General features: G+C 40.8%; 2 protein-coding genes across 5 annotated transcripts in view; one reads left to right on the top strand and one right to left on the bottom strand.

Annotated features, from left to right (window-relative positions):
* Positions 1-2,635, bottom strand: part of LOC149315613 (serine/threonine-protein phosphatase 4 regulatory subunit 1-like) — a 69,265-nt gene extending 66,630 nt beyond the window's left edge. Inside the window, exons 1-2 of one of the 3 annotated variants that reach the window (XM_089513744.1) lie at positions 2,563-2,606; positions 1,322-1,366 (exon numbers count right to left, since the gene is read on the bottom strand). In XM_089513744.1, the coding sequence (XP_089369870.1) occupies positions 1,322-1,366; positions 2,563-2,569 (52 nt within the window). In that variant the 5' untranslated portion in view covers positions 2,570-2,606. Of the gene's footprint in view, positions 1-442; positions 502-1,321; positions 1,367-2,562 lie in introns of those variants that run through there. The other 2 variants (XM_089513745.1, XM_089513748.1) reach the window with 2 other exon arrangements.
* Positions 2,636-3,022: 387 nt separating this feature from the next.
* The window catches only part of LOC149315612 (ras-related protein Rab-22A), a 48,077-nt gene continuing 25,916 nt past the window's right edge, over positions 3,023-25,183 (top strand). For both annotated transcript variants that reach the window (XM_089513743.1, XM_089513742.1), the window contains exons 1-3: positions 3,023-3,352; positions 11,460-11,539; positions 21,019-21,100. In XM_089513743.1, the coding sequence (XP_089369869.1) occupies positions 3,317-3,352; positions 11,460-11,539; positions 21,019-21,100 (198 nt within the window). In that variant the 5' untranslated portion in view covers positions 3,023-3,316. The remainder of the gene's footprint in view (positions 3,353-11,459; positions 11,540-21,018; positions 21,101-25,183) is intronic.

Raw genomic sequence — 25,183 nt, 5'->3', positions numbered from 1 at the left:
CTATACCTGTTAAGAACCCTTTAACTTCCAATGCTCCCTGCTGTTGTAGAACATGCAGTAAAGCCTTCCAGCAGTAATTGTCATTAATTCTAAAAATCACAATAATACCAATGACTAGTAATTTCTGAAGGAAAGGAAAGTATAAATGATAACAAAGCACCCAAGGATTAAAATCTTCAGGCCCAGTAATAAGTGCTCACGCAAAATCAAGTCTGCCCATTGCCCCAATTATGGTGCATATAAATAAATCCACCTAAGAGCCAGCATTGTGCAATGGTTTGATTGTTGGATGGAGACTGGGAGATCAGGGTTTGACTCTCCTCCAAGAAAACCCCATGACAGGTTCACCTAAGGGTCACCATAAGTAAAAAATGGCTTCAGGGCATTCAGTAGTAATGAATAAAACCAGTACAGTAAAAAGATCCACAAGGTGAAAACCAACCTAGTTTCAAATTTATGAAACCTAAAGATGGTTCCTCCCAATGGCAGTTTATGCTGCATGCTTCCTTTTTAGCATATATAGCGCTTTTTAATTCAGCTGCTTATACAAAACAGAGCTTTGGGTGTAGATTGGAGTTGGGGGAGGATTGTTTTGCTATCTTTTCTGAGCAATGATTTCTCTTATCTGGAATATAATTCAATGCCATCTGGAAGGATAGGTTACATTCTTCCCTCTGTACTCTTGGCCTAAACTGGAAATTCAAATTTGTTCTTCCTTTAACATGAAAAACAAACACTACATCTTTTGTCTTTTGCACCATGATAGGGATTTGCTGCACTATTTGTTCCAATAAAAGTGGGAGGAGACTTAAATGTTCATCTCCTACTGCTTAGTCTACCTCCATCCCTACCGAACCTCTAACAACACTGCAACTGTGTCTTAAATTAGGGTTGGGGGTTAATCCTTAAAAGAAAAACATGAAATCCACATATGCAACCACCCCCCCTTTTTTTTAAATCCCATTACAACAGCATTGGAAGTGGCCCTGATAGTGAAATCTGTCTGTTACAAAGGCTACCTACCCATTGGGATAGGAAAAAGCTCACTCCCTAGTAGTGGATTTAAGGCCATTAAAAATCAAGCCATAATAGGTCAACAATCCACAACCTCCACTTATAAAACAGAAATTGTTCTAAAAATAATTGTTCTCCTTAACCTTGTAGAAAAGGGGTGGAAATAACCCTCTTTACAACCCCCTTTTTACACATCTTGGGAAGGATATGAAGGGGAGGCCTTTGAAAAGAAAGAAATCAGAAGCCACCCAAGATTTCTTTTTTTAAAAGAAAGAAAATGAAATAAAAATTGGAAACAGTTACTCACAATCATCTAAGTCATCCTGCAAATCCACAAAATACAAAGGGATCCCTACAAACAAAAACAAGAGAGAGAGAGAGAGAGAGAGAGAGAGAGATGGAGAAAAAGAAAGAGGGAGAAAAGAGGGGGAGGGTTGGTTTTTGGTTTTGGTTTTTCATCCACAACCCTCTTTTATTTTGGGGATGAGGCAGATTTTAAAAGCATCATCAAGAGCAGCAACAACAAACGAAGAAAACCAGCAGGCAAAGTTTACACCACCTTTAAAAAGCTACTCACACACACACACACACAGAGTTGTTGTGTCCCATCAAGCAATTTCTGACTTAGGCGACCCTGGGGTTTTCTTGGCCAAATTTGTTCAGAGGAGGTTTGCCATTACGCTCCTCTGAGGGAGCTGTCAGAGAGAGATAGGATATATACCTGTGTGTGTGTGTCATATGCATATATCATATATGCACACGTGTGTGTGTGTATATATAATATGTGAACATATATATATATATATCATATACCTGTGTTATATGTTGTATACATGTCATATATATAAATATATATCACATATAAATGTTTATATGTATATATGTCATATATGTGACATCACACACACACATATGACATGCCTATGACATATACACACATGTATGATATATATATATCTATATGACATACACACATGTATACGATATAAACATATTTCCATATATAGAAATATATATTTCTCTCTCTGTGTGTATATATACATATATATATATACACTCACGCACACACATGCACACACATATATAGGCACACACATATGCATACAAGTGTGTCTCTGTGTGTGTATACATATATGCATATATATATATATATGTACACACACATACACACACCCTGATTGTGTGCCCTTGTGCAGCTCACACTCTCTCAGCCTCAGGGAGGGCTCCAAGGGAGGCCAAAACCTGCATCTGAACCAAACCTTGCCAAGAAAAAGCAAACCCTCCATACCTTCGCCTCTGGGTCGCCATTAAGTCGAAGCCACGCAACAACAACGACAACCTACACACACACACACAGACATATATATATATACATCCACACATTATCCATCTGCCCACACAGAGGAGTCCTTTTATACATTAAAATAAAGGCTGAAGTAGACAAGCAGCAGAACCGAGGAAGGAGAAAGCGGCGAAGGCGGAGGGCAAAGGGGAGGCGAGCCAGCGATCCAGGAGGAGGAGCAGGAGAAGGCGAAGGCACTGACTTACCAGCCATTTTGAAAGGGAGATTGGTGGGCAGCAGCGGGGGAAAGGAGGAGGAGACCGGGGCAGGGAGAGGAGGAGGAGGAGGAGGAGGAGGGCCGAAGGGAGGAGCCGCCTCCGCCTCCGCCGCCTCCATGGCCCTGGCCCTCCTCCTGCTCCTGCTCCTCCTCCTCTCGCTCTGGGTCGGTTCCCCAATCAACCTCCTCCTCTTCTATCTCAGTAATAATGTGTCTCCAGTTCAGGCTTAGTTTCCCGAGTGTCTCCCTCCCTCCCCTGGGCCTTATGCGGAGAGGCAGCGTCGGATAACGAGGCACACACACAACACAATCCAGCCACAGCCGCCACCTCCCTCCTCCTCCCTTTCCGTGTGGCTGGACGAGGGAGGCAGGGAGGGAGGCAGGGAGGAGCGGGCTAGAGGCCTAGTCCCGGCGGAGGCGGAGGCGGAGAGGGAGAGCGGCCGGCGGTTGCGCTCTGGGGCTCAAGATGGCGCCCGGCTGGCCAAGCCTGAGGGGAAGCAGGAGGAGGCTTTCCTCGTAACGCGGAGCTCAGGGGAGGCCGGGAAGAGCCTTGCGCGCTTCTTAGCGCTTTATTTGGGCTCCTTGTTTGAGGGTGGTCCGCCTGGGCCTTTTGGGGCGAGGAGGAGGAGGAGGAGGAAGGGGCGAGGTGTGGAGAGGTAGCTGGGTAGCTATGTGTGTTTGAAGGAGGAGGAGGAGGAGGAGGAGCAGCAGCCTCGTCGTCGCCGCCGCCGTCGCCTCCTGCCATGGCTCTCAGGGAGCTCAAAGTCTGCCTGCTCGGGGTGAGTCCCTCTGAGGCCCCAGGGAAGCTGTGCGTCTCGCTTTAGAGATAGCTATATCTGGGTGGCTACATGTCTATCATGTCTTCCTACATACGGATGTGTGGGTATATATGGGTGCGTGTATATAAATGGGTGTGTTTAGATAGATGTACATATACGTGTGTATGGGTGTGTTTATACACATATGTATGGATGTGTGTATGTGTGTTAATAGATATGTATATATGGGGGGTATGTGTATACATGTGTGGGTGTGTTTATATATGTGTGGGTGTGGGTGTGTACGTGTGTATGATGTGTGTGTGTTTATGGGTATATATGAGTGCGTGTATATACAGTATATGTGTGTGGGTGGGTGTGTACGTGTGTGTGGGTGTGTTTATATATGTATATATGGGTGTGGGTGTGTATATAGGTTTGGGTGTGTTTATATCTATGTACATATGGGTGTGTATGGGTGTGTTTATATACATATATGTGTGTGTTTATATATATATGGGTGTGTGTTTGGTTATATGGTGTGTATGTATGTGTGTATATATATGTGTGTGTGTGTGTATATATATATATATATACATATATATGTGGGTGTGTTTATGTGTATCTGTATATGTGTGTCTATATATATATGTATACATATTTGGGTGTGGGTGTTTATATATATATGTACATATGCGTATGGGTGTGTATATGTGTGTCTATATACACAGATATGTGTTTATTATTATTATTATGCTTTCTTTATATAGCGTTGTAGTTTTGCACAGTGCTGTACATACAAACTTGTATGGTTGTGGATGTGTATGTGTGTATATACGTGTGTATATATGTGTGGGTGGGTGGGTGTGTTACATATATGTATATATGTGTGCATGGGTGTGTATATGTTTATGTGTGTATGTATATGTGTGTATACATATATATGTTTGTGTGTATATGCATGTGTGTTTATGTGTGTGGTTGTGTATGTATGTGTGCATATATATATATATATATTGGGGTTATATATCTGTGTGTGTGTGTGTGTGTGTGTATATATGGGGTGTGGGTGTGTGTCTGACATATATATACAGTGCCCTGTACATACTCAACTATAAGTCGATCTCATGTATAAGTCGAGGGCAAGTTTTGGGGTCAGCATTATGTATTTTGATATGACCCATGGATCAGTCGAGGATAAAATCCAGGGGCCTGTAACAAAGGATCTAAAGGATGGTGCAAAGGAAAACAGTGCCAGAGAACGTACAGAATTCTAGCAGGCAAAACTATTTGTGATCAGAATAAAGGCTGGATGGATGAAAGAATAAAAGGAGGGGTCAGTGATTCCAGGACAGTTTCCTTTTTTGCCTTTCACTTGGGGATGGTCCCTTTGTTTAAAGAAGTGTTAACGTACAGTACTTACAATATCTATACTGACCTGTGGATAAGTCGACTTGGGTTTTTTGGGTCAATTTTTTGACTAAAATTTCTAGCCTTATACATGTGTATGTACATTATATATAAAAACACACACACACACACACACACACACACATATACACTTCTAGGAATGGAGGAAACATCTTTGCCCCGCAGATGGTGTATCTTCTGCTTTCATCTTTCACTGCCCCATCACTGGTCAAAAACACACCGCAGAAATACCCCAGTTTGATACCGATTTAACTGCTCTGGCCCAATGCTATGGAATCTTGGGAACTGTAGTTTTATGAGACATTTAGCCTTCTCTGACAGAGAGCTCTGGTGCCACAATAAACTACAATTCCCAGGATCCCCCAGCACTCAGCCAGGGCAGTTCAAGCAGTCATCCCCCGCCCCCCAATTTCCGTACAGTGTTTTCTCTAAATTGTGGTGCTTTTTCTGTACACAAGTTGGTATGGACCAAGCCAGTGTGTTTTGGCATTTAAAACAATCCTTCAAAACCCCAGCTTCCCTCCTTGTGGAAAAGAGTTAATTCTAAATTGCCCCTTAATTTAGAACTGGGGTTTTAAAGCATCATTTCCTCATGTGGAGGGCTTCTGTAGTTTTTCCAAAAGGTGCATCTACACTGTAGAAATAATGCAGTTTGATACTGCTTCAAATGCCCTGGCTCAATGCTAGGGGATTCTGGGAACTGTAGTTTTGTCAGGCATCTAGTCTTCTCTCTGTCAGAGAGCTCTGGTTCCACAATAAACTGCAGTTCCCAGGTTTCTGCAGCACTAGGCCAGGGCAGCTAAAAGTGTTCTCAAACTGGATTATTTCTGAAGTGTGTTTGGGACCAATGGCTCCATCCTACAGGATCCCAAGATTTGTTGTTCAAAACTCAATTTTTGGCATTTTATATAAGGGACATGATTTTACTATGCCATTGTATTTAATGGGACTTGAGCATCCACGAATTTTGGTTCCAGGACCTCTGTGGATGCTCAAGTCCCATTAAATACAATGGCATAGTAAAATCATGTCCCTTATATAAAATGCCAAAATCGAGGTTTGCTTTTTGAAATAAATAAATAAATATAATATAATATGTGGCTCTGGAAGGCTGATCTGGAGGGATATCCAAGTTTTTAATATAGTTTTTAAAGTATACAAGTTTTTGTTAGTGTGATTCTGTTGCTCTGTTATTTGGGATACTGTAATTGAGGTGGGTGCTCACTTTTTTTGGTCATCCACAGTGTTGCCATGAGTCAGTCATCTCGAGGCCAGTTAACAACAAACAACAAGATGCACTTCTTAGAGTTATCAGACTGTTGGAGAAACAGGTGAAGGGAGGTAAACACTCTAGATTGTCATCCTTCACCAGTACCATACAGTCAAGGCATATGTTTAATATTTACTATGGTTCTGTGCATGTTTACTTTGGAAGATAATAACTATTTCCAGATCAAGTAAGCATCATACACAGAATGGATTGACTTTGTGTAGATGTTGGTGTGGTGCTGTTTCTACACAATTTTGCGTGGACCAAACCAATGATTTTTCATGTTTAAATAATCGGTTAAAACATCCCAGGTTCCCTCACTATGGAAAAGAGTTTATTCCAAATTGCCCCATGTAGGATTGGGATTTTAAAGTGCCATTTCCTCTTGTGGATGGAAAATATTTTGCTGCTTGTCCAACTATTTGCTCCGGAACTATTGTGAATGGAAGGTCTGATTCTATTCGCACATGGGATAAGAATCAAGTAGACTGTTATTGTTATTTATGTCGCTTGATTTTTTAAGCTGGTTTTGGAAGAAGCTTAAAGAGATGACTAACTATAATCAATACTTAGGCCTGTTACAGACAGCCAAAATAAAGCTGCTTCGAGTCACAGTGGAGGTATGGTGTTTCAATGATGCATGCGTCCTAAGAGTTCAGAAGTCGCACCAAAGCCACGCTCCAGCCCTAAAGACTGGAAGGTGGCTTTGGTGCAGCTTCTGGACTCTTAAGATGCATGCATCATTGAAACACCATACCTCAACTGTGACTCGAAGCAGCTTTATTTTGGCTGTCTGTAACAGGCCTTAGTTTACGGTATATATGGGAAAGATTTCAAGATTTGCTTGAGTATTTAACAAAATCTTGTATCTTGGAGGAACTACTATTAAAGTTCTAGTCCTCTACAGGCTGCACAGGAATGTTCAAGTTGCCTGTTGACTTATGGGGACCGCATGAATTTCATAGGATTCGCTTAGACAAGGAATACAACCCTTTCAATTCAGTAATAAAATTCAGTATCAAATTTATTTCACCATATCAGAGGAGAAAATTGCATATATAGTCCAGACGGGATTCTGTTACTCATATTGAGTCTCGTGTACTTTACAGTGTAATCCTTTTCATGTCTCCTCTGAAGTAAGTTCTATTCAAAGTTTATTTTGACTCTCACTACGGAGTACATTCTCAATTATGTTTACATTTTTCCCTCCTACCACTGTGAAGCAAACCTGATAAATTTCCCTTCTTCCTGAAAAGCAGTTTACTTTATAGAGCAGGGAATATTCTGTATATGAAGAAGAGAAGAGGGTTGCTAAGACAACATTAATATCTGCTAATCTTTTCCTTTTACCTTCTTGATCTGGGAAAAGAACACAATGTTTTAATTGTGAGGTGTTTTCTGACCCCAGTGAGAATTCATGTGTATTGAAGGGTATGCAAATATCCCATGTCACAAAGATTCTTTGCTTCTGCAGAATCAAGGAAATACCCAGAGCCAAAAATGAAGGTGAAATAAAATAAAAATAGACGGTACACTGCATATGTAGGTGAGTTAATTTGTTGCCCCAATGAATTCTAACGTGTCCTCCCCTGAAGAAAATTCAATTTCCTTCAAATGGGGCCAACCTACTGGTAGCTGAGCATGTTATTCTGCTTGGCTATATGTTGGTTCACCAGAAAAAACATTGGCTGTTTCTCCTTCCAGTGCATTTTATTAACTGGCATAAAAGTATCCCAATGGCAAAAAACCAATAAATTTTGCAGGGTATATTTAGTCCTACCAATTTTGTTGCGGTGGTTGTTCGTAGGGTAAGTAAAGAGATAGTACAGGAATATCTGGTTAATCTAAACAAATATAAATCTCCGGGACCAGATGAACTGCATCCAAGGCTATTCAACATCTTTATCAATGACTTGGATGACAGAATTGGGAGCATACTTATCAAATTTGCAGATGACACTAAATTAGGAGGAGTAGCTAACACTCCAGAGGACAGGATCAAAATTCAAAATGACCTGAATAGACTAGAAAGTTGGGCCACAGCTAACAAAATGAACTTCATTCAACAGGGAGAAATGTAAGGTACTGCACTTAGGGTGGAAAAATAAAATGCACAGATATAGGATGGGGGACATCTGGCAGAATGAGACTATGTGTGAAAGGGATCTGGGAGTCCAAGTAGAACACAAGTTGAACATGAGTCAGCAGTGCGAAGCAGCAGCTAACAAGGCCAATGCGATTTTAGGCTGCATCAATAGAAGTATAGTGTCTAGATCAAGGGAAGTAATAGTGCCACTCTATTCTGCTCTGGTCAGGCCCCACCTGGAATATTGTGTCCAGTTCTGGCCACCACAATTTAAAAAGGATATTGAAAAACTGGAGCATGTCCAAAGGAGGGCGACTAAAATGGTGAAAGGTCTGGAAAACATGCCCTATGAGGAACGACTTAGGGAGCTGGAGATGTTTAGCCTGGAGAAGAAAAGGTTAAGAGGTAATATGATACCCCTGTTTAAATACTCAAAAGGATGTCATATTGAGGAGGGAGCCGACTTGTTTTCTGCTGCTCCAGAGACTAGGACCCGGAGCAATGGATGCAAGCTACATAAAAAGAGATTCCACCTCAACATTCGGAAGAACTTCCTGATAGTAAGTGCTGTTCGACAGTGGAACAGACTCCTTCCTTGGAGTGTAGTGGAGTCTCCTTCTTTGGAGGTCTTTAAGCAGAAGCTGGATGGCCAACTGTCAGGGATGCTTTGAGTGAGAGTTCCTGCATGGCAGGGGGGTTGGACTGGATGGCCCTTGCAATCTCTTCCAACTCTGTGATTCTAGGGTAAAAAAAAAAACTGGTGCAGAGCATGTGGCTGACAATTAGGAATACCTACATTGAAGGTACCGTATTTTCCGGCATCTAAGACTACTGGGCGTATAAGACGACTCCCAACTTTTCCAGTTAAAATATAGAGGTTGGGATATACTCGCTGTATAAGACTACCTCTCTTCCAGTGCACACCAAATAAAAGTTTAAAAAACATCAGATTTGATTTCAATATGGTAATTTTAATTCAAATGCTTATGACATGCAGGTACTTAGCAGGAAAACTTGTTGTATACAAAGCCTGCTTGGATTGTATACAAAATTGTATACAAAGCCCCAGATTCTCCAGTCTGGCTCTGAAGTTTCAGCACCCGCCCTATAAGACGAAACCTGGCATATAAAATGACCCCTGACTTTTGAGAAGATTTTCCTGGGTTAAAAAGTAGTCTTATATGCCAGAAAATACAGTAGTTGTTCTGTGTAGATTTTGCTACAAAGCATGGGTTTGGAACACATTGGCCCATTATAGAACAAGAAGGTTAAATATGGTCTCTGTGAGTATTAATTAAATTATATTAAGATGATATAAAACTGGAATATGCTTTTCATTTGAGTTTAAAGACCAAACACGTTTTCATAATCCTTGACAGAGACAGAGACCCTAGTTTTAAGAATTTTAAAATGCCAGCATTCCTGAGACCCAGAATCTTCAACTGCATAAAACTGGGCTCATTTCTAAAATCACAAAGAAGGGTCTGATGTTGCTTGTCACAGCATTTAGCCTGGCCACAAGGCTGAAACCACTTCCTTTATAGGTATAACCTTGTCTCAAGTGATGCCGTAAAAGGCATCAGTATTGGATGCTTAGTGATAGATGCAAGTGGTTAGGATGCTTTGAATCATGTTTCTATTACCAGATGAATATTTTGTTCCTATTTATGCACAAGAGGAAAATAATCTAGAACTTTCAATGTGTAGAGACACTTTGGGCTTTCTCATGAACTCATAGCTGCTTCATATTTCAGGTATGTAACTGAAAGTATGTATGGCCTTTGATTTAATAGGGTGGAGCTGAATGAGTAACAAGTATTACAAACATTTTCCAACTAGTTGAACATCTTTTTGTTTCTAATCATACGTTGTTTACTATACACATCATTAAGATTGGTCCACACAGAGCTTCTCTGTACCTGTGGAGTATGTGTGTTGTGAAAGCGTGGAAACTTTACTGAGTTATCAGAAATTGAAATCTTAATGTAGTGAAAGACTAAGCGATAAATATTGGTATACAGTGAGCCCTCCACATTCTCTGGGGTTGTGGCACAGGACCTCTGTGAACGTGGGAAAATGCAAATATAAAACTATTTTTTTATTTGAGGAACACCTTTCTAGGAATCTCTAGGTCATTCAGCACAACTCTTATCGTCAATATTCACCAGATGTTGAGCACAGAATTGCGCTGGAGGACCTACAAATGCTAGAGAAGTGTTCTCTCTAGGAATATGTAGGCTCTCCAGCACAACATCAGATTGATGTAAACCATAGAGTTGTGCTGGAGGACCTGAGATTCCTAGAGAGAACATATTAAAGCAGACAGGAGTCCATCTGCTACTTATACTAACTGCTGCCCTATCTACAGTGGCATACTGTTTTCATCTTTAAAACAAGTCCTCCTCCTTCAAATAAATCTTTATGCCTCAATATCATTTACCAATGTATATGTAACTTTAGGCTGCATCAGTAGGAGTATACTGTCTAGATCAAGGGAAGTAGTACCATTCTGTTCTAAATTTGGTCAGACCTCACCTGGAATATTGTGTCCTGTTCTGGTCACCACAATTCAAGAGGGATATTGAGTGTGTCCAGAGGAGAGCAACCATAATGATGAAAGATCTGATATCATGCACTATGAGGAGTGGCTTACAGAGTGAGTATGTTTAGCCTAGAGAAGATAAGCTTAACAGATGAGATGAGAGCCATTTTAAAATATTTGAAGAGATGTCATATTGAAGATGGAGCAAGTTTATTTGCTGATGCTCCAGAAACTATGACGTGGAGCAATTGATTCAAGCTACAGAAAAAGAGATTCCACCTAAACATTAGGAAGAACTTTCTGATGCTAAGAGCTGTTTGTCAGCGGAACACACTCCCTTGGAATGTGGTGGAGTTGCCTTCTGTGGAGATTTTTAAACAGGCTTGATGGCTGTCTTTCCAGGATGCTTTGATTGTGCTTTGATTGCAGCATTGCAAGGGGTTGGACTGGATGGCCCTTGGAGTATCTTGCAACTCTATGATTCTGTATCATATGGTTGAGGAAATAAAAATAAAAATTTATCATATTACAAGGAGAGCCACTGTGGTGTAGTGGTTTGAGTGTTTGGACCAGGACTGCAAGAGACCAGCATATGAATTCCTGCTCAGCCACAGCAATTGCAAAACTCCTCTGAACAAATCTTGCCAAGAAAACCTTGTGATAGGTTTGACTTCCGGTTGCCATAAGTCAGAAATCACTTGAAAGCATGCAGAAACAAACCACCAAATAAAAACTCTCCCTAGGTACTGCTCTTAATACCCAAATTATCTTTAAAATACCTGCTTGGCTTCTCTTTCAGGACACTGGTGTAGGCAAATCAAGCATTGTGTGGCGCTTTGTAGAGGACAGCTTTGATCCCAACATCAATCCAACAATTGGGTAAGTAAATGAAAGAAGGTTGTGTTATAGGTAACTCATTAAATATTCAAAGCCTTTTTGTATAGAAACATTTATTGTGCAGCTGTGAACTAGATTCTGAACTCCATGTCATTTGGATCCTGCTTGATAAAAGAACATAACTAAAAGTCAAGAGTTCTTAGCACTGAGTTTAAATATAATACTCCCTCTTAGCCAGAGAGATGAAAAGTCTATCTGTGGTTAATGTACCTGGAGTTTAATCAAGATCTAAAACAGGCATGAGAATCATGCAGCTGTCCAAATGTTGTTGAACTGCAGCTCCCAGCATTTTTCATAACTGGTTGAGCTAGCTAGACCTGCTGTGACTTGTAGTTCAAGGTCTGAAAGACTGCATGATTGCCATCCTATTCGATAGTTTCTTTCATAATCTTAATTAAAAGGAGATTTTGGCCGGTTACAAACCGGCACTTCAGTGCGTGATGAGCACGCACTAGGGTTACAAAAGGGCGGTGCTTCCGCACCACCCTAACCCTAGTGCATGCTCGTCACGCACTAAACGGCGGCGGCCCTTCCATATGGCCGCCGCCGTGAGGATGTCACAGCCGCGCCGCCTCTAGATGGGGCAGTGCGGACGTGACGTCCTTGGTCCGCTTAGTGCGCCCTGAACACGGAGCAGGAAGGAGCTCCGTTTCGGAGCTCCTTCCTGGTTTAGTCCGCTGGGCGCAGCCTTCAGATGGCTGCGCCCAGCGGACTAAAAGAGAAAGGGGCCAAGCGGCCCCTTTCTCTTCTCCCCGCCGCCGCGGGGTGTCCTTGGGGCTTGAAGCCCCAGGGACACCCCTTTTCAGGCTGCGGGGAAGCGGCGTTTTGCTGCTTCCCCGCAGCCTGAAAAGCGGCGGATCGGGGCCTCAGCGGCTGCCGTTCTGGCCGCTGAGGCCCCGATACTCCAGGGAAAGGGGCGGGTGCAGACCGCCCCAAATGGGCGGTCTATAACCCACCTTTGTTAATTTTGTTCTCCATTAAGGCTGCCACCTTCATTTCGCTTAACATTCACATCTGCCTGATTGTTTTCCAGCTGTAGTTAATAGGGAGAAGTAATATGTCCCCATAGGCCCTTGGTGTTAAATGCTTATTGTAAATGAAGAAATATGACTACATTACCACCTTTGTGAATAGCCTGTCTGTTCTGTGTGCAAAGTATCAGGATATTTTAGTCAGCCAGAGACATTCCTTTATGAATCCCTTTATTCATATTTAAGGAAGTATTGTGTAGATAACACTTTACGTGAATTGCTTCCTTATACAGAGAGCTATGGAACTCTAAAAAATGAAAGTGCGAGTACACAAAAAACTACACTGAAATTATCTTCAGTCGAACCAAAATTATAATTATAAAGTCCAAAACACAAAGCAGTTTGAGACTGCTTTAACTGCCCTGGTTCAGTGCTAGGGAAACCTGGGAATTATAGTTTATTGTGGCACCAAAGCTCTCTGACAGAGAAGGCTAAATGTCTCACAGAACTACAGTTCCCAGAATTCTTTAGCATTGAGCCAGGGCAGTTAAAGCAGACTCAAACTGGATTTTGCAGTGTGTTTTGGACCTAATTTTGATATGTAATAGATGGAATGTTTGGTCTTCATTATGTCTGGTTTTAGAAAAAGTTTAGACTCTTGATTCACTGTTCCAGACCATCAGAGCTACTATACTAATTCACAACAGCCTGAAGGCAAAACAGGAGCCCGTGATGCTTCTCACAATGCAAAATTAACACTGCCGCTAGATACTATAATTGCAAATAGCACGTAAAGGGAGTCACTAGGTTGGTGAATGAAAGCTAGAAAGATCAGTATCGAGTAACTAAAGGAAGTCACTAGGTTGGTGAACGAAAGCTAGAAAGATCAGTATCGAGTAACTACAGGTGTAAATTTAATTTCCAAGCAATGACAGTATACCGCTGCTACCCATTAGCGATATGAGGGCCAAGGGAATTTTTCCATCAAAAAGTGAAAAACATGGGTTGTGAAATGTTTTCTTTTAGAATGACAAATAAAATACTTAAGGTAGGATGCTCATATGTTTATTCCTCCACATCATTTCTTTAAAAAAGCCTATAGCAAATGTAAGAGTTTGAAGAGCAGTGATACGTGATGGTCTGTGTATGTGCTGGTCTGCATTCCATCATCTGCCAGTCCTTAGTTAGTTTCAGTGAAAAAAAGAAATATTTGTAAACCAACAGGGACAAATAAGGTACTGGTCCCAGGCATATTGCCAATTCCCCATGTAAGATAGCCTAAGATGCACGAGTCTACAGTATCTCACATCATTGTAATTCCTGGTCTTGTTTTCCTTTTCTTGGTTCTTTTTATGGGATGAGTGCTTTCTTTCTTTGCTTTACTAATAATGATGATGGTTTCTTCAGTTTTTAATGGAGCTTTTGCTTGTTCCTCATAAATTGGCCAAAGCAAAAAGGTTCCTTATAGTTTCTCTTGTAGGTTCACTTGTGGCAATGACTTTTTTTAAAAAAAGTACATTCGATTTTTATTTACTTCCTGAACAAGCTGCATATATTAAACATGATACTTTTATGCCAAGCCAAGTTATGCATAGTACATTTTATGTTTCTAAATTAACAAAATGACTTTCAATCTGAAAAATTACATTTTTCAATTTTTCCAAATACTGCATTTTTTCCCAAAAGAAAAATGGGAAAGATGTTTTTCCCCATATATTCAAAGTTTCCAGACCTTTTACATATCAAATATTGACATCATGCTTATACATAGTCTTGAAGCATCAAACAGACTCCTCTCAGTGTGCTTCAGATTCAGGTAGATCATTTATCTGACCTAGAATGGCAATCAGTATATTCTTCCTACGTATAATAAGGCTGTTTGAAAGACTGGATTCTCCCATTTGGGCTTCCAGGAAGATTCAGGCTTGATCTATTCTGGGGCCCATTTGCTTGTCTTTTCGGCTGTCCATGGTATCCTCAGCATTCTTCTCCAGCACCACATCTCAAATGAATTGGTGTTCAGCTATTACCAACCTTTTTACTAGTAAAGTTTTTGGTAATAACAAGTACAATGTGCCCTTGGTATTCGCTGGGGCTTGGTTCCAGGGCCCCTGTGGATATCAGAAATTCATGGATGCTGAAGTACCATTAAATACAGTGGCATAGTAAATGGTGTCTGTGAAGACACACCCAACTAAAGGTGGTGGCAGGTTTGGGTGTGCAACGCTGGTACCCTGGTGAGATCAAACTCTTCTACCCAAAAAAGGCTCTGAAGCTGAATGTAAAGTTCAAAAGGGGGGAAATTTAATTTAAAGGACAAAATAAAGAGTTTTCTCCTCCCCAGCTCTAAACAAAAGGTACTTTACAGTTTCAGCAATCTTCCGGATGTCATCTTTCTGGGTCTGATGTTAGTTGGAGCTGGTGCAGGGTCTTTCAGCTCCTGAATTCTTTATTCACTTGTTGTTGGTAACTAATTTGGCTGAGTACTGGTAACTGAAATGGCTAACGTGTAAGAAATGCCCTTTCCGGCTGTCTGGGCCTATTTGCCACCAAAAGACAGCTCTCTGCCTGCTCACAGCAAAGACTGCTCCCAACTAAAGGCTTCCAGCTACAACAGAGCATGCAGGGAAAGGGCAAACCAAACCTGGAAATAATGCAGGGGAATCCTACAGCTCCTCCCACAACTAATACAAAGAACTTTTCTACACTAAACATACTATGGCCTGAACCAATGTGAAAGAAAATGCAGGGGAAAATTCAATCAGTCCTGGCAGGACATCACAGTGTCCCCTACATAAAATAGCAAAATCAAGATTGGCCTTTTGGGATATACGTTTTTAAAAATATTTTCAAGCTGTAGATAATAATAAAATAATAATAAAATTTTATTTCTATACCGCTTTTCCTATGATCAAAGCGGTGTACAACAAGAATATATGTACATACAGCTTAAAAATATAAAATCCATAAATCCCAATATACATAAAAACACACAGCCAAGAGTTTTTTCAGTCAATGATAAGCAAGTCTATCAAGAGTAATGACTACAAAGAGTCGAGACGGATATGCCAATCGAAATAAATGTGTCTTCAGAGCCTTTTTAAAGGCATCCAAAGTGGAGCAGGCTCGGATTTCATCAGGAAGATTATTCCAGAGAGTAGGTGCTGTCGATGTGAATGACTTCTTGTGAGTTGTTGACAATCTCACTCTCGGACATTCTAATAAGATTTTCCCTGATGTTCTGAGAGTGCGGGGCGGATCATGTGGGAGAAGGCGCTCCTTCAAGTAGCTCGGGCCCAAGCCATATAGGACTTTATAGGTAATGACCGACACTTTGTATTGGGCCCGGAAGCTAATGGGCAGCCAGTGAAGAGATTTTAATACCGGAGTTATATTGTCTGCCCTAGATGTTCCAGCGACCAACCTGGCTGCCGCATTTTGCACTAACTGAAGCTTCCGGACTTGGTACAAAGGTAGCCCCATGTAGAGCTCATTACAGAAATCTAACCGAGAGGTTACCAGTGCGTGTACTACCGTTTCAAGGTCCTTTTGGTCCAAACAGGGACGCAGCTGGCGTATCAGCCGAAGCTGGTACCAAGCACTCTTGGCCATCGCATCCACCTGGGATGACAGTTGTAGAGATGGATCCAAGAGTACTCCCAAACTGCGAACTTTGTCCTTTAGGGGGAGACTAACCCCGTCCAGGACTGGATGACAAATTTCCCTGCCTGGACTTGGGGTACCTATCACAAGTACCTCTGTTTTCTCCCGATTCAGCCTGAGTCTGTTTTCCCTCATCCAGCCCATTACTGACTCCAGGCAGGCATCCAGAGGAGAAATGCCATCCTTAGTCACTGTATCAGTCGGAGACATGGAGAGATAGATCTGGGTGTCATCAGTGTACTGATAACACCGAGCCCCATGTCTCCGGATGATCTCTCCCAGCGGCTTCATGTAGATGTTGAACAGCATGGGGGATAAAATGGCGCCCTGTGGGATGCCAGATGTTAGCTCCCTTTTACGGTAGCAACAATCCCCCAGCCTCACCATCTGGGACCTTCCCGAGGGATAGGATTGGAACCACTGGAGCGCAGTGCCTCCGATACCCAATTCCCCTAGGCATCCCAGAAGGATACCATGGTCGATGGTATCGAAAGCCGCCGAGATGTCCAAGAGCACCAACAAGGTCACGTCTCCCCTGTCGATGCCTAGACGAAGATCATCGACTAAGGCGACCATAGCAGTCTCAACTCCGTATCCCGCCCTGAAGCCAGTTTGAAATGGGTCAAGATAATTGGTTTCCTCCAAGACAGCTTGGAGTTGGGAGGCAACTGCCCTCTCGATCACCTTGCCCAAAAATGGTAAGAGAGAAACTGGTCTATAATTGTTTCTCGACAGGGGATCAAGGGAGGGTTTTTTCAAGATTGGTCTTAACTATTGCCTGCTTCAAGGCCATTGGAAATATACCCTCCCGAAGTGATGCATTAATGATAAGATGTAGATGGCTGAATCTGTGAATAAAGGATCCGTTGATATGGACTATAGTATGCAGGCCCTCCAGCTTTTTACTCTGATATAGCCTAGCAGTGGAGAGAGCCTGTTTGGTTTAGAGGCTTGGGTGCTGGTCAAGGACTCTGGAAACCAGGGTTCACATCCTCGCTCAGCCATAGAAATCCACTGGGTTTCCTCAAAGGAAGGCAATGGCAAATCCCTTTGAACAAATATAAGAAAACCCCATTATAGGGTCACCTTAGTGTCACTGTAAGTTGGAAACAACTTGAAGGTGCACAATAACAACAACAGCAATTGAACAAGTACTCCTTTTAAAATGGAAAGTTCAAAGGTTGCAAGGTTTATCAAAAATAATCAATGTACACAATCATCAAAATTCATGCAATTATGCTTTATACAAGTTAAAAAGCTTGTGAATGTACTTTGTAGGCTTTTCTACATAAAAACTTTATATTTTAGACTAGAACTATGAAAAAAAATTAATGTTAAACAATAGTCAGAGACCAACTTTGCTGTTTTTAAAAGTTGCTTAAGCACTTTTAAGCTTTTTAAAGCAATTTTGATTAAAACTGGTTGAAATATGGTGGTAATTTTAATATATTTGTCTGAGTGTTTCTTTGTTTTAGTGATATCATAGAATATTTCTGCTTTCCATGGTAACATACTATAGTGGTATGACATCTATTTAAAATGAGAGTGGTAGCACAAACAGCAAGCATTTTATGTTGGAGTTATATCAGCAAAATGCAGGATTTGTAGATTTTGTTTCTATCTGCTGAGATTTTGAAACTCATTGCAATTTGGAATGAGTTCTAATCTAATGATATTTGCCTTTTTTGTCCTCCTTCATTTGTTTTACTTCATTTCATTTTTGGAGGAGAGATGATTAATAAAACAACATATTACTTTAATGGTAATTCGGGGGATATATCAGATTTCCACTATCCAATGGTACAGTTTGTCTATGCCTTTCTTTAGGCTTTTGTGAGAACCAAAATTAAACAAGTACACATTACAGTTGGCCCTCCATTTGCACGGGGGATCCATTGTGGACACCCCTGTGTGAAAACATAGGCTCACTTGAATAGGGCATGCCATTAGCATTAATTGAGGTCGCCCCTCCATGCATAATTGAGGTCGCGGATCTGAGATCCGCAAGTTAGGAGGGGGTGACTGTATAGTAGCGATACCTGTGATTTCAGTTGATCCATAGAGGACTACAGCAGCATCCTAGATCAGCTGCTTAACTATAACTGCTGTATATACTCGGCTATAAGTTGACCTCATGTATAAGTCAAGGGCAGGTTTTGGGGCCAAAATTATGGATTTTAATACGACCCGTAGATAAGTCGAGGGTAAAACCTAGGGGCAAAAGATCTAAAGGATGAAGGAAAGGGAAATAATGCCAAAGAGCTTACAAAATTCCAGCAGGGATAACTGTGCTCACACTAAAAGCTGAATTGATGAGAGAGCAGAGGGAGGGGGCTCAGTGCTTTCAGGATAGATTACATTCTTGCCTTTTATTAGGGGATGGCTCCTTTTTTAATAAGAGTTGAAGTTCAGAACTTACATTGACTTGTGGATAAGTCGATTCAGGTTTTTTGGGTCAATTTTTAGACTAAAATCTCTAGACTTATACATGAGTATATACAGTAAATAACATGTCCTGCCTCAATCTGACAGCCCACTGTAGGCACTAGCAGCCACATTCTGCAAAGGAGGTCCAGTCCAGCTCTGACTGGAGCATAAAAGAGACAATGTTTCTGCCTTCCTCTCTCCAGCCAATAAGACCATGACAAGGGCTTTTGACAGGAGTCCTGCCTCTCATTGCCAGAGGTTTGTTTGCTGGTGGGAAGAGTGTGGAAATGTATTCTTTCTTGAACCCCCTTTGGAAGCAGAACAGACCTCCTTCACCCCGAAGTGGCTACTGATCATTATAGTGGACTGGGATGGTATTTCCATAGGTTTACAGTAAGACTATGTAGTATTACTAAATACAGACCAGTTACAGATCCATAACTCTGGGTTACGAATCTGTAACTGCAATACTGAATGTGTGCATGTGTTTATGTGCCTTCAAGTCATCTGTTGATTTATGGTGGCCCCATTAATTTCTTAGGGTTTTGTTGGATAAGGAATATTCGGAGGTAGTTGTGCCAGTTCTTTCCTCTGAAATATAGCCTACAGCACCTGATATTCATTGGTAGTCTCCCATCCAAATACTTACCAGGGCTGACCTTCCTTAGCTTCCAGTATCTTGCCACCTGCACACACACACACACATCTGTGCAAGGGAGTGACTGAAGTATTACATATCACTCAGTTAGTTCAACTTGTGGATTTGTGGTGCACCCTGAAACCACCAGATCTGGACAATTGTGCTAGCTAAGCAGAGTCTGCCCTGGTTAGTACTTGGGTGGGAAACCACCAGGAAATACCAGTTGCTGTAGCCTAGATTTCAGAAGGTGACTGTGGCAAACCACCTCTGAATATTCCTTGCCTAACTAAACCCAATGAAATTGATGAGAATGCCATAAGTTACAGGCAACTTGAAGGCACATAATTGCATCCCTTTGTATAAACCTGAAGTTAGTTAGTGGTGCAGTGCAGGCTGTTTCTCAATTAAGATGACTTTCCATCTCTGGTGATACAAACAAATATTGTTGTTATTGTATTCACTGTTGTTGCATGTACTCTTATGTGGTGCCATTCATTTATGCCGCTCTGATAGCCTTTAGGGCTGAAGGGCAGGGTATAAATACCATAAATAAATTAATTAATATTGGCATTTTTCTGTCTACCCACGTGCTCTTTCTAATAGCAAAAAAAAAGGACAACATGAAATATAAAAACGTCTTTGTAGTTTCAATGGCCATATGGGTTCTTCATATGGGTTATCCTGTGCCTGTGCAAAACATTTTGGAAATGTTCAGAACTGAGCAAGCAATTTTTTTTCCTGGTAGCCCACTCCCTCTCCAGTATGCATTTCTACTTTTTTTCCTCTATTCCGTTTCTTTTGCTGTAGTGACATACTGGAAACTTTTCTGTTTCACTTAAATCTTTTACTTCTTTTTCCTTCTGATTTCCCTATTATGTTTTACTGTGATCTTCATGTTTGGTTTTCTGTTATTAAATATTCTTCCTCTTTTGTCCTCATGTGGACTTTTTAGTCCGTGACATTGATTACATTCATTCATAGTTCCTAAAGCAATCTTCAAGAAGCATGTTCCACAGACTCATTCTCACTGTCTACATTGCTTGGGTGAGAGCCATGTAGTAAAAACCCGCAGACACTACAAAGTATTCTGTGACTGGCTTTGCCAGTCATCTGTGAAGCTACAGCATTAGCATAGCCTGTTAGCTTTATCAGACATTATAGATGGGATGTCAGAATGCATCTGGATGCCAACTTCAAAAAAGCAGGGTTTTTTTCTCTTTGTCACTGCAAACCATCCCACCTCCAAGTAAGTCAGCTTGCTATTCAGCCACACACGTGAGTCACAGACACCATGAAGAAGTTGCTTACCTGTAACTGTGATTCTTCAGGTTGTCATCTATGAACTCACACAGTTGCCCTGCCCCCTACTGGGGTTGTCTTTGTTATTAACCTCCTCCTGTGCACTGTGGCATGCTGGAAATGAGGAAAAAAGCAGGAACACTTTGAAGGGGTTAGGGGACTATGGCCAAAAATGACTTCAGTTAGCTCTAGAACTTTCCAAAACATGCTGTGCAGATGCAGAACAGTGTAAGCTTACAGATGATTACTCAAAAGGCCACCATCAGAGGTAAGCAAAACACTCTTTCTTTGACTCCCACATTTAAAATGACATATGAATCTGTTACTAGTACATGTGAATTGTGTGTGTATGGATTTTGTGGAGCACACAATAAGTAATCCTCAAAATGTATGGATGGGTGCTCAAACTCTTTGTTGTTGATTTTATTTTCTGACACATGCATCTATTGAATACCTTTCAGAGCATCTTTTATGACCAAGACAGTACAATATCAGAATGAATTGCATAAGTTCCTAATATGGGATACAGCTGGACAAGAAAGAGTAAGTAGTAAGACTACTTCTTATTTGTAAATAGATTTGATCAAAACTTTATGTAAAGAGGTGTAATCCAAATGAAAAACACCATGTCCTTCTTCAAAACTAAAATCATTTTATGTTTTTATTTTGCCTAAGCTTTTCTTAATGTGCCATAACCATCTGTAAGTGGCATTTTTCAGTTTGGTGCTAAAAAAATTAAAATAGAAAAAATATTCTGGTTTCCCTGGTTCTCTGAGATGATAAAGCAGTATATTGGACTAAAGAATATATTTGTGATTTCCCAGTTAAATTTACCATTTTGTAGAAAATGGCATTCAAAAGAGAATTTTTTGGGTACTTGTGGATTAAAATATTCTATTCCAAATGCTTCCTAGTTCCTTCTGTCTAAAATGTGAAGTGACAGTTTTTAAAGCAATCTGACATGTATGAAAAAACATTATAGGTATTTACTGTCCTTTTAATGCAGGTGTGGGAATCCTGTGGGCTTCTTGCAGTTTCCAAGGCTAGTTATACATTCCCCAGGAGCCTCCCCCTGTGAGAAAAAATAATTGGCAAAAAAATTGCTATCTGCTGCTGGAAGCTTCCACTAGCAACAATCCAATAAGAAACAAGGCACAGACCTTCCCTGCACTTTGTTTTCCCTGAAGCCTGCCTCCCAGTGGAGGTTAAAAGTAGACATACTGGTGGATTTCTGGGCACTTCTCATTTGGGGAGGGCCACCTGCAGTGGAAATTGGCCCCCAAACCTCTTAGGCTTATCTGTCCCTGATCAAAATATGATGTGTGCCTTTATTGGTAAGAGACCATATTAACATGGTTTAGTAAGCCACAGCTCTTTCCCTTCGGATTTAAATAACTACATAAATACGTGAGATTCATGTGCTTTTGATAGTTATCTCATATACTTTGTGTATACAATGGGAGTCTGAATGCTCTACATTTGAAGCATTGCTGTTTATAGAGTTGTTGGTAGAACTTTTACTTGTCTTTTCATGGTAGTCATTCCATTGTCTCACACTGACACAGGCATCTGTAAAACAGTGTTTGAAAGGCTGTTTTGGAGCACTCTAAAGAGGCAAGTACGATGTAAAGCAAGCAGAAGTTTCTTTACAGATTTTTGATTGTATCAGAAAGCAAATGAGCTATCATTCTTTCCTTCACACCCCATATCTATCTCCAGTCTTCAAACCCATGTGCCCCACCCTTAAGACACTGTGCTTTGATGCATCTTCTTTTCCTTTTTCATGGCCTCCTACATTTTGTTATTGTGTTGGTTATGTGGTTGGAGAAAAAGCAAGACTCTAGCTGCCCTCTTCCCCCTCCCTTGCAAAGGCCTGCAGTTCTGTGCATAGTCCCACCACCACCATAAATACTGTGATCCATCCTATGTTCATCTTTTCAAAAAGCCAAGGATGAGAGTAAGCGCTGACAGTGTAAGTTGCTCCCTTCTGCCAATGAAAGCTTGCAAGGATACCATTCAGACTTCTGTCCCTATCAAAAACTAAATGCAGTAGATACTTGCTCTTGAGATTACGAATATAGTTGCTTATTGGGTGTTAGGCTTTCAGTGATTATCCTGGGTGTTTTTCTCCATAAGAATCAAGCCCATTTGGTAGGTTGGCAGTTTACTTCCCAAGGCCAATCACTGTCAGGCAGGACACTTCCACTGAATGTTGGGGCAATCTTCAGTATCCTATTTAATCTCTTTAAATCACTACAAGGAATGCAGGCTTTTTGAATTCATTTTATATATTTTTATCTATAAGTGGCTGAATATGCAGTACTTCCAGAAAGAGGAAAAAACAGGATCCTCTTTTCTATTTTTACTCCTTGAGTAAATCTTGCAGCTTTTGCAATGGAAATAACATGATTCTTCATCAGCACTCGTGACTGAGCACTACACTCCCACTATACAGACACAGCAAGTATTGAGAGATCTTGGTATAGTAGACATGGCCAGTGCTAGAAGATAACATAGTCTGCTAGAGTTAGAGAGAGGCAAATGTGCTGGCTCTATCTGTTCGTTTACCTAGGAACCAAAGTCATGGCCAGCATACACCCAGCTCCAAGAAAAGAAGATAAAGAGATGTCTTATAGTCAATCCACATAATTCCTTCAGCTCTTTATTTTCCTAAAACTCTTCATGTAGCTGGCTCTGTACTTATAAAGTACATCTCAAGTTACCCAGTTATTGCTCTGTCTCCTTTTTCACATCTTTGTGCATTTCTAACCTTGGCTAAGCCCTTATTTTTAATTAGCATAATTTCATGATTTTCCAAATACATGCCATCTTTTTCACTTACTACAGTCAACTTGAAATAAGAGTACTTTCTCTCTCCTCTCCCCCATCCCACATAAGTAAAATAGACATACCAAAAATTGCTGTGGGCAAGAGAATGTGAAAGTATTTTTGCTATCCTGCTAATGAATCATGAAACACCTTTGGCCTAGTATGCCAAGACTCATTCCCTCAATTGTTTAGCTACAAAACTATGAAGCAATGGTCCCAAACACACTACAGAAATAATCCAGTTTGAGACTGCTTTAACTGCCCTGCCCCAGTGCCAGAGATTCCTGGGAAGTGTAGTTCATTGTGGCACCAGAGCTCTCAGACAGATAAGGTTGAATATCTCACAAAATTATAGTTCCCAGAATTCCATAGCATTGAGCCATGGCAGTTAAAGCTGTCTCAAACTGGATTGTTTCTGCAGTGTGTTTTGGACTAAAGTAATTCAGTGCCATATAGGAAAAAAGTGTAGATCTACTGCTTAAATGCTATTGATCTCATGTGTAGCTTTAATAGACTGACTCCTGTGTGACTGTTATAAAATAGTAGCTTCTTGGCTGAAGCTAGTTTCCTTGACAAATGATTTACATTGGGGGGTTTTCAATCTATCATGTAATGCAAGCAGCAAGCTGGTGGTTTAACAAAGTACATCCATTTGGTATTACAAGCAGCCAGCATAACTGTCAGCTGCTTTTTTGCTCACCAAATATGCATAGGGTTGAAATTTGCATTTAGTTATGAAATATTTTCTCATTCTTCCATTAAAACAGCATTAGTTTACATCCTACATTCTAGAGCTTGTGTTTCCTGAGTTTTAATCTATCAAAACGGAAAAGGAAATCAAAACTGATTTCATCATGTTCCATTATCGTATTAGATAAGTCACTTATCTTATGGATTTGTGTGAATTCCTCTGCATACAGACCATATTGTCTGAATGTTTTGTATATACTAGTGAAATTCCTATCACTATGAGGGTCAATATATAGCTGCCTTGAATCCCACTTTGGGAGAAAGGCAGAATATAAAACCGCTAAATAAATATGCTCAGGGAGGGCTTATGCTGGGAATTATTTATTTATTTATTTATTTATTTATTTATGGTATTTATACCCCACCTTTCAGCCCTAAAGGCTCTCAGATCAGCTTACAATTATTAGACCCGACACAAAAGGAGAAGGGAATGGTGGAGGGGAAGGGGATCAGGTCCAGCAGTTCTTCTCTCCCTCTGAGACCTGGACCAAGGCAGATGGACTGGAGGGAGGGCTCTTCTTCTTAATCGAGGCCAGGCCCGATAGCCCAATGGAATGAACAGTATGTTTTGATCACAGCTATATGGTACATGCAGCATTGTATTTTTACCTGTAGATTGAATAAAGTATGAAAAGTCATCCTACAATAAGCAATAGCCAGGCAGGTGTATTTTATATTGAGGGACAAGGATAGGCATTGGGAACTGGGTCTGGCTGCAAGAGTACTGTTCTTCACCTCACTGGGTCATTGAATCCTTCTGGGTTATATGGGGAAAATAGGAAATTGTCTGATAATGAGTGGATTCATTGGGCTGTGTGTTCTGTTATTGTCTATGTGGATTTACAATAGCTCTGCAAAGTTTCACACAGAAATATTCCCATCCTACATGGAGATGAGTTAGACTGAACCTAAAACCTTTTGCTGCAAAGAATTAATTCTGTTGCCCCTCCTCTTATATGTTCTTTAACATGCTCCCTGATTAATATGCAATTCAATTTGCTCAGTTTTCAATTTTAAAATGTTGTTATCAAGCTAATCATCCTAGGC

Source organism: Sceloporus occidentalis, unplaced genomic scaffold, assembly GCF_023333645.1.
Source record: "Sceloporus occidentalis isolate IW3139 unplaced genomic scaffold, rSceOcc1.0.p SCAF_3, whole genome shotgun sequence".
Classification (NCBI taxonomy): Eukaryota; Metazoa; Chordata; class Lepidosauria; order Squamata; family Phrynosomatidae; genus Sceloporus; species Sceloporus occidentalis.
The sequence above is the reverse complement of the archived record's forward strand: the minus strand, read 5'-3'. Positions and strand labels throughout refer to the sequence as shown.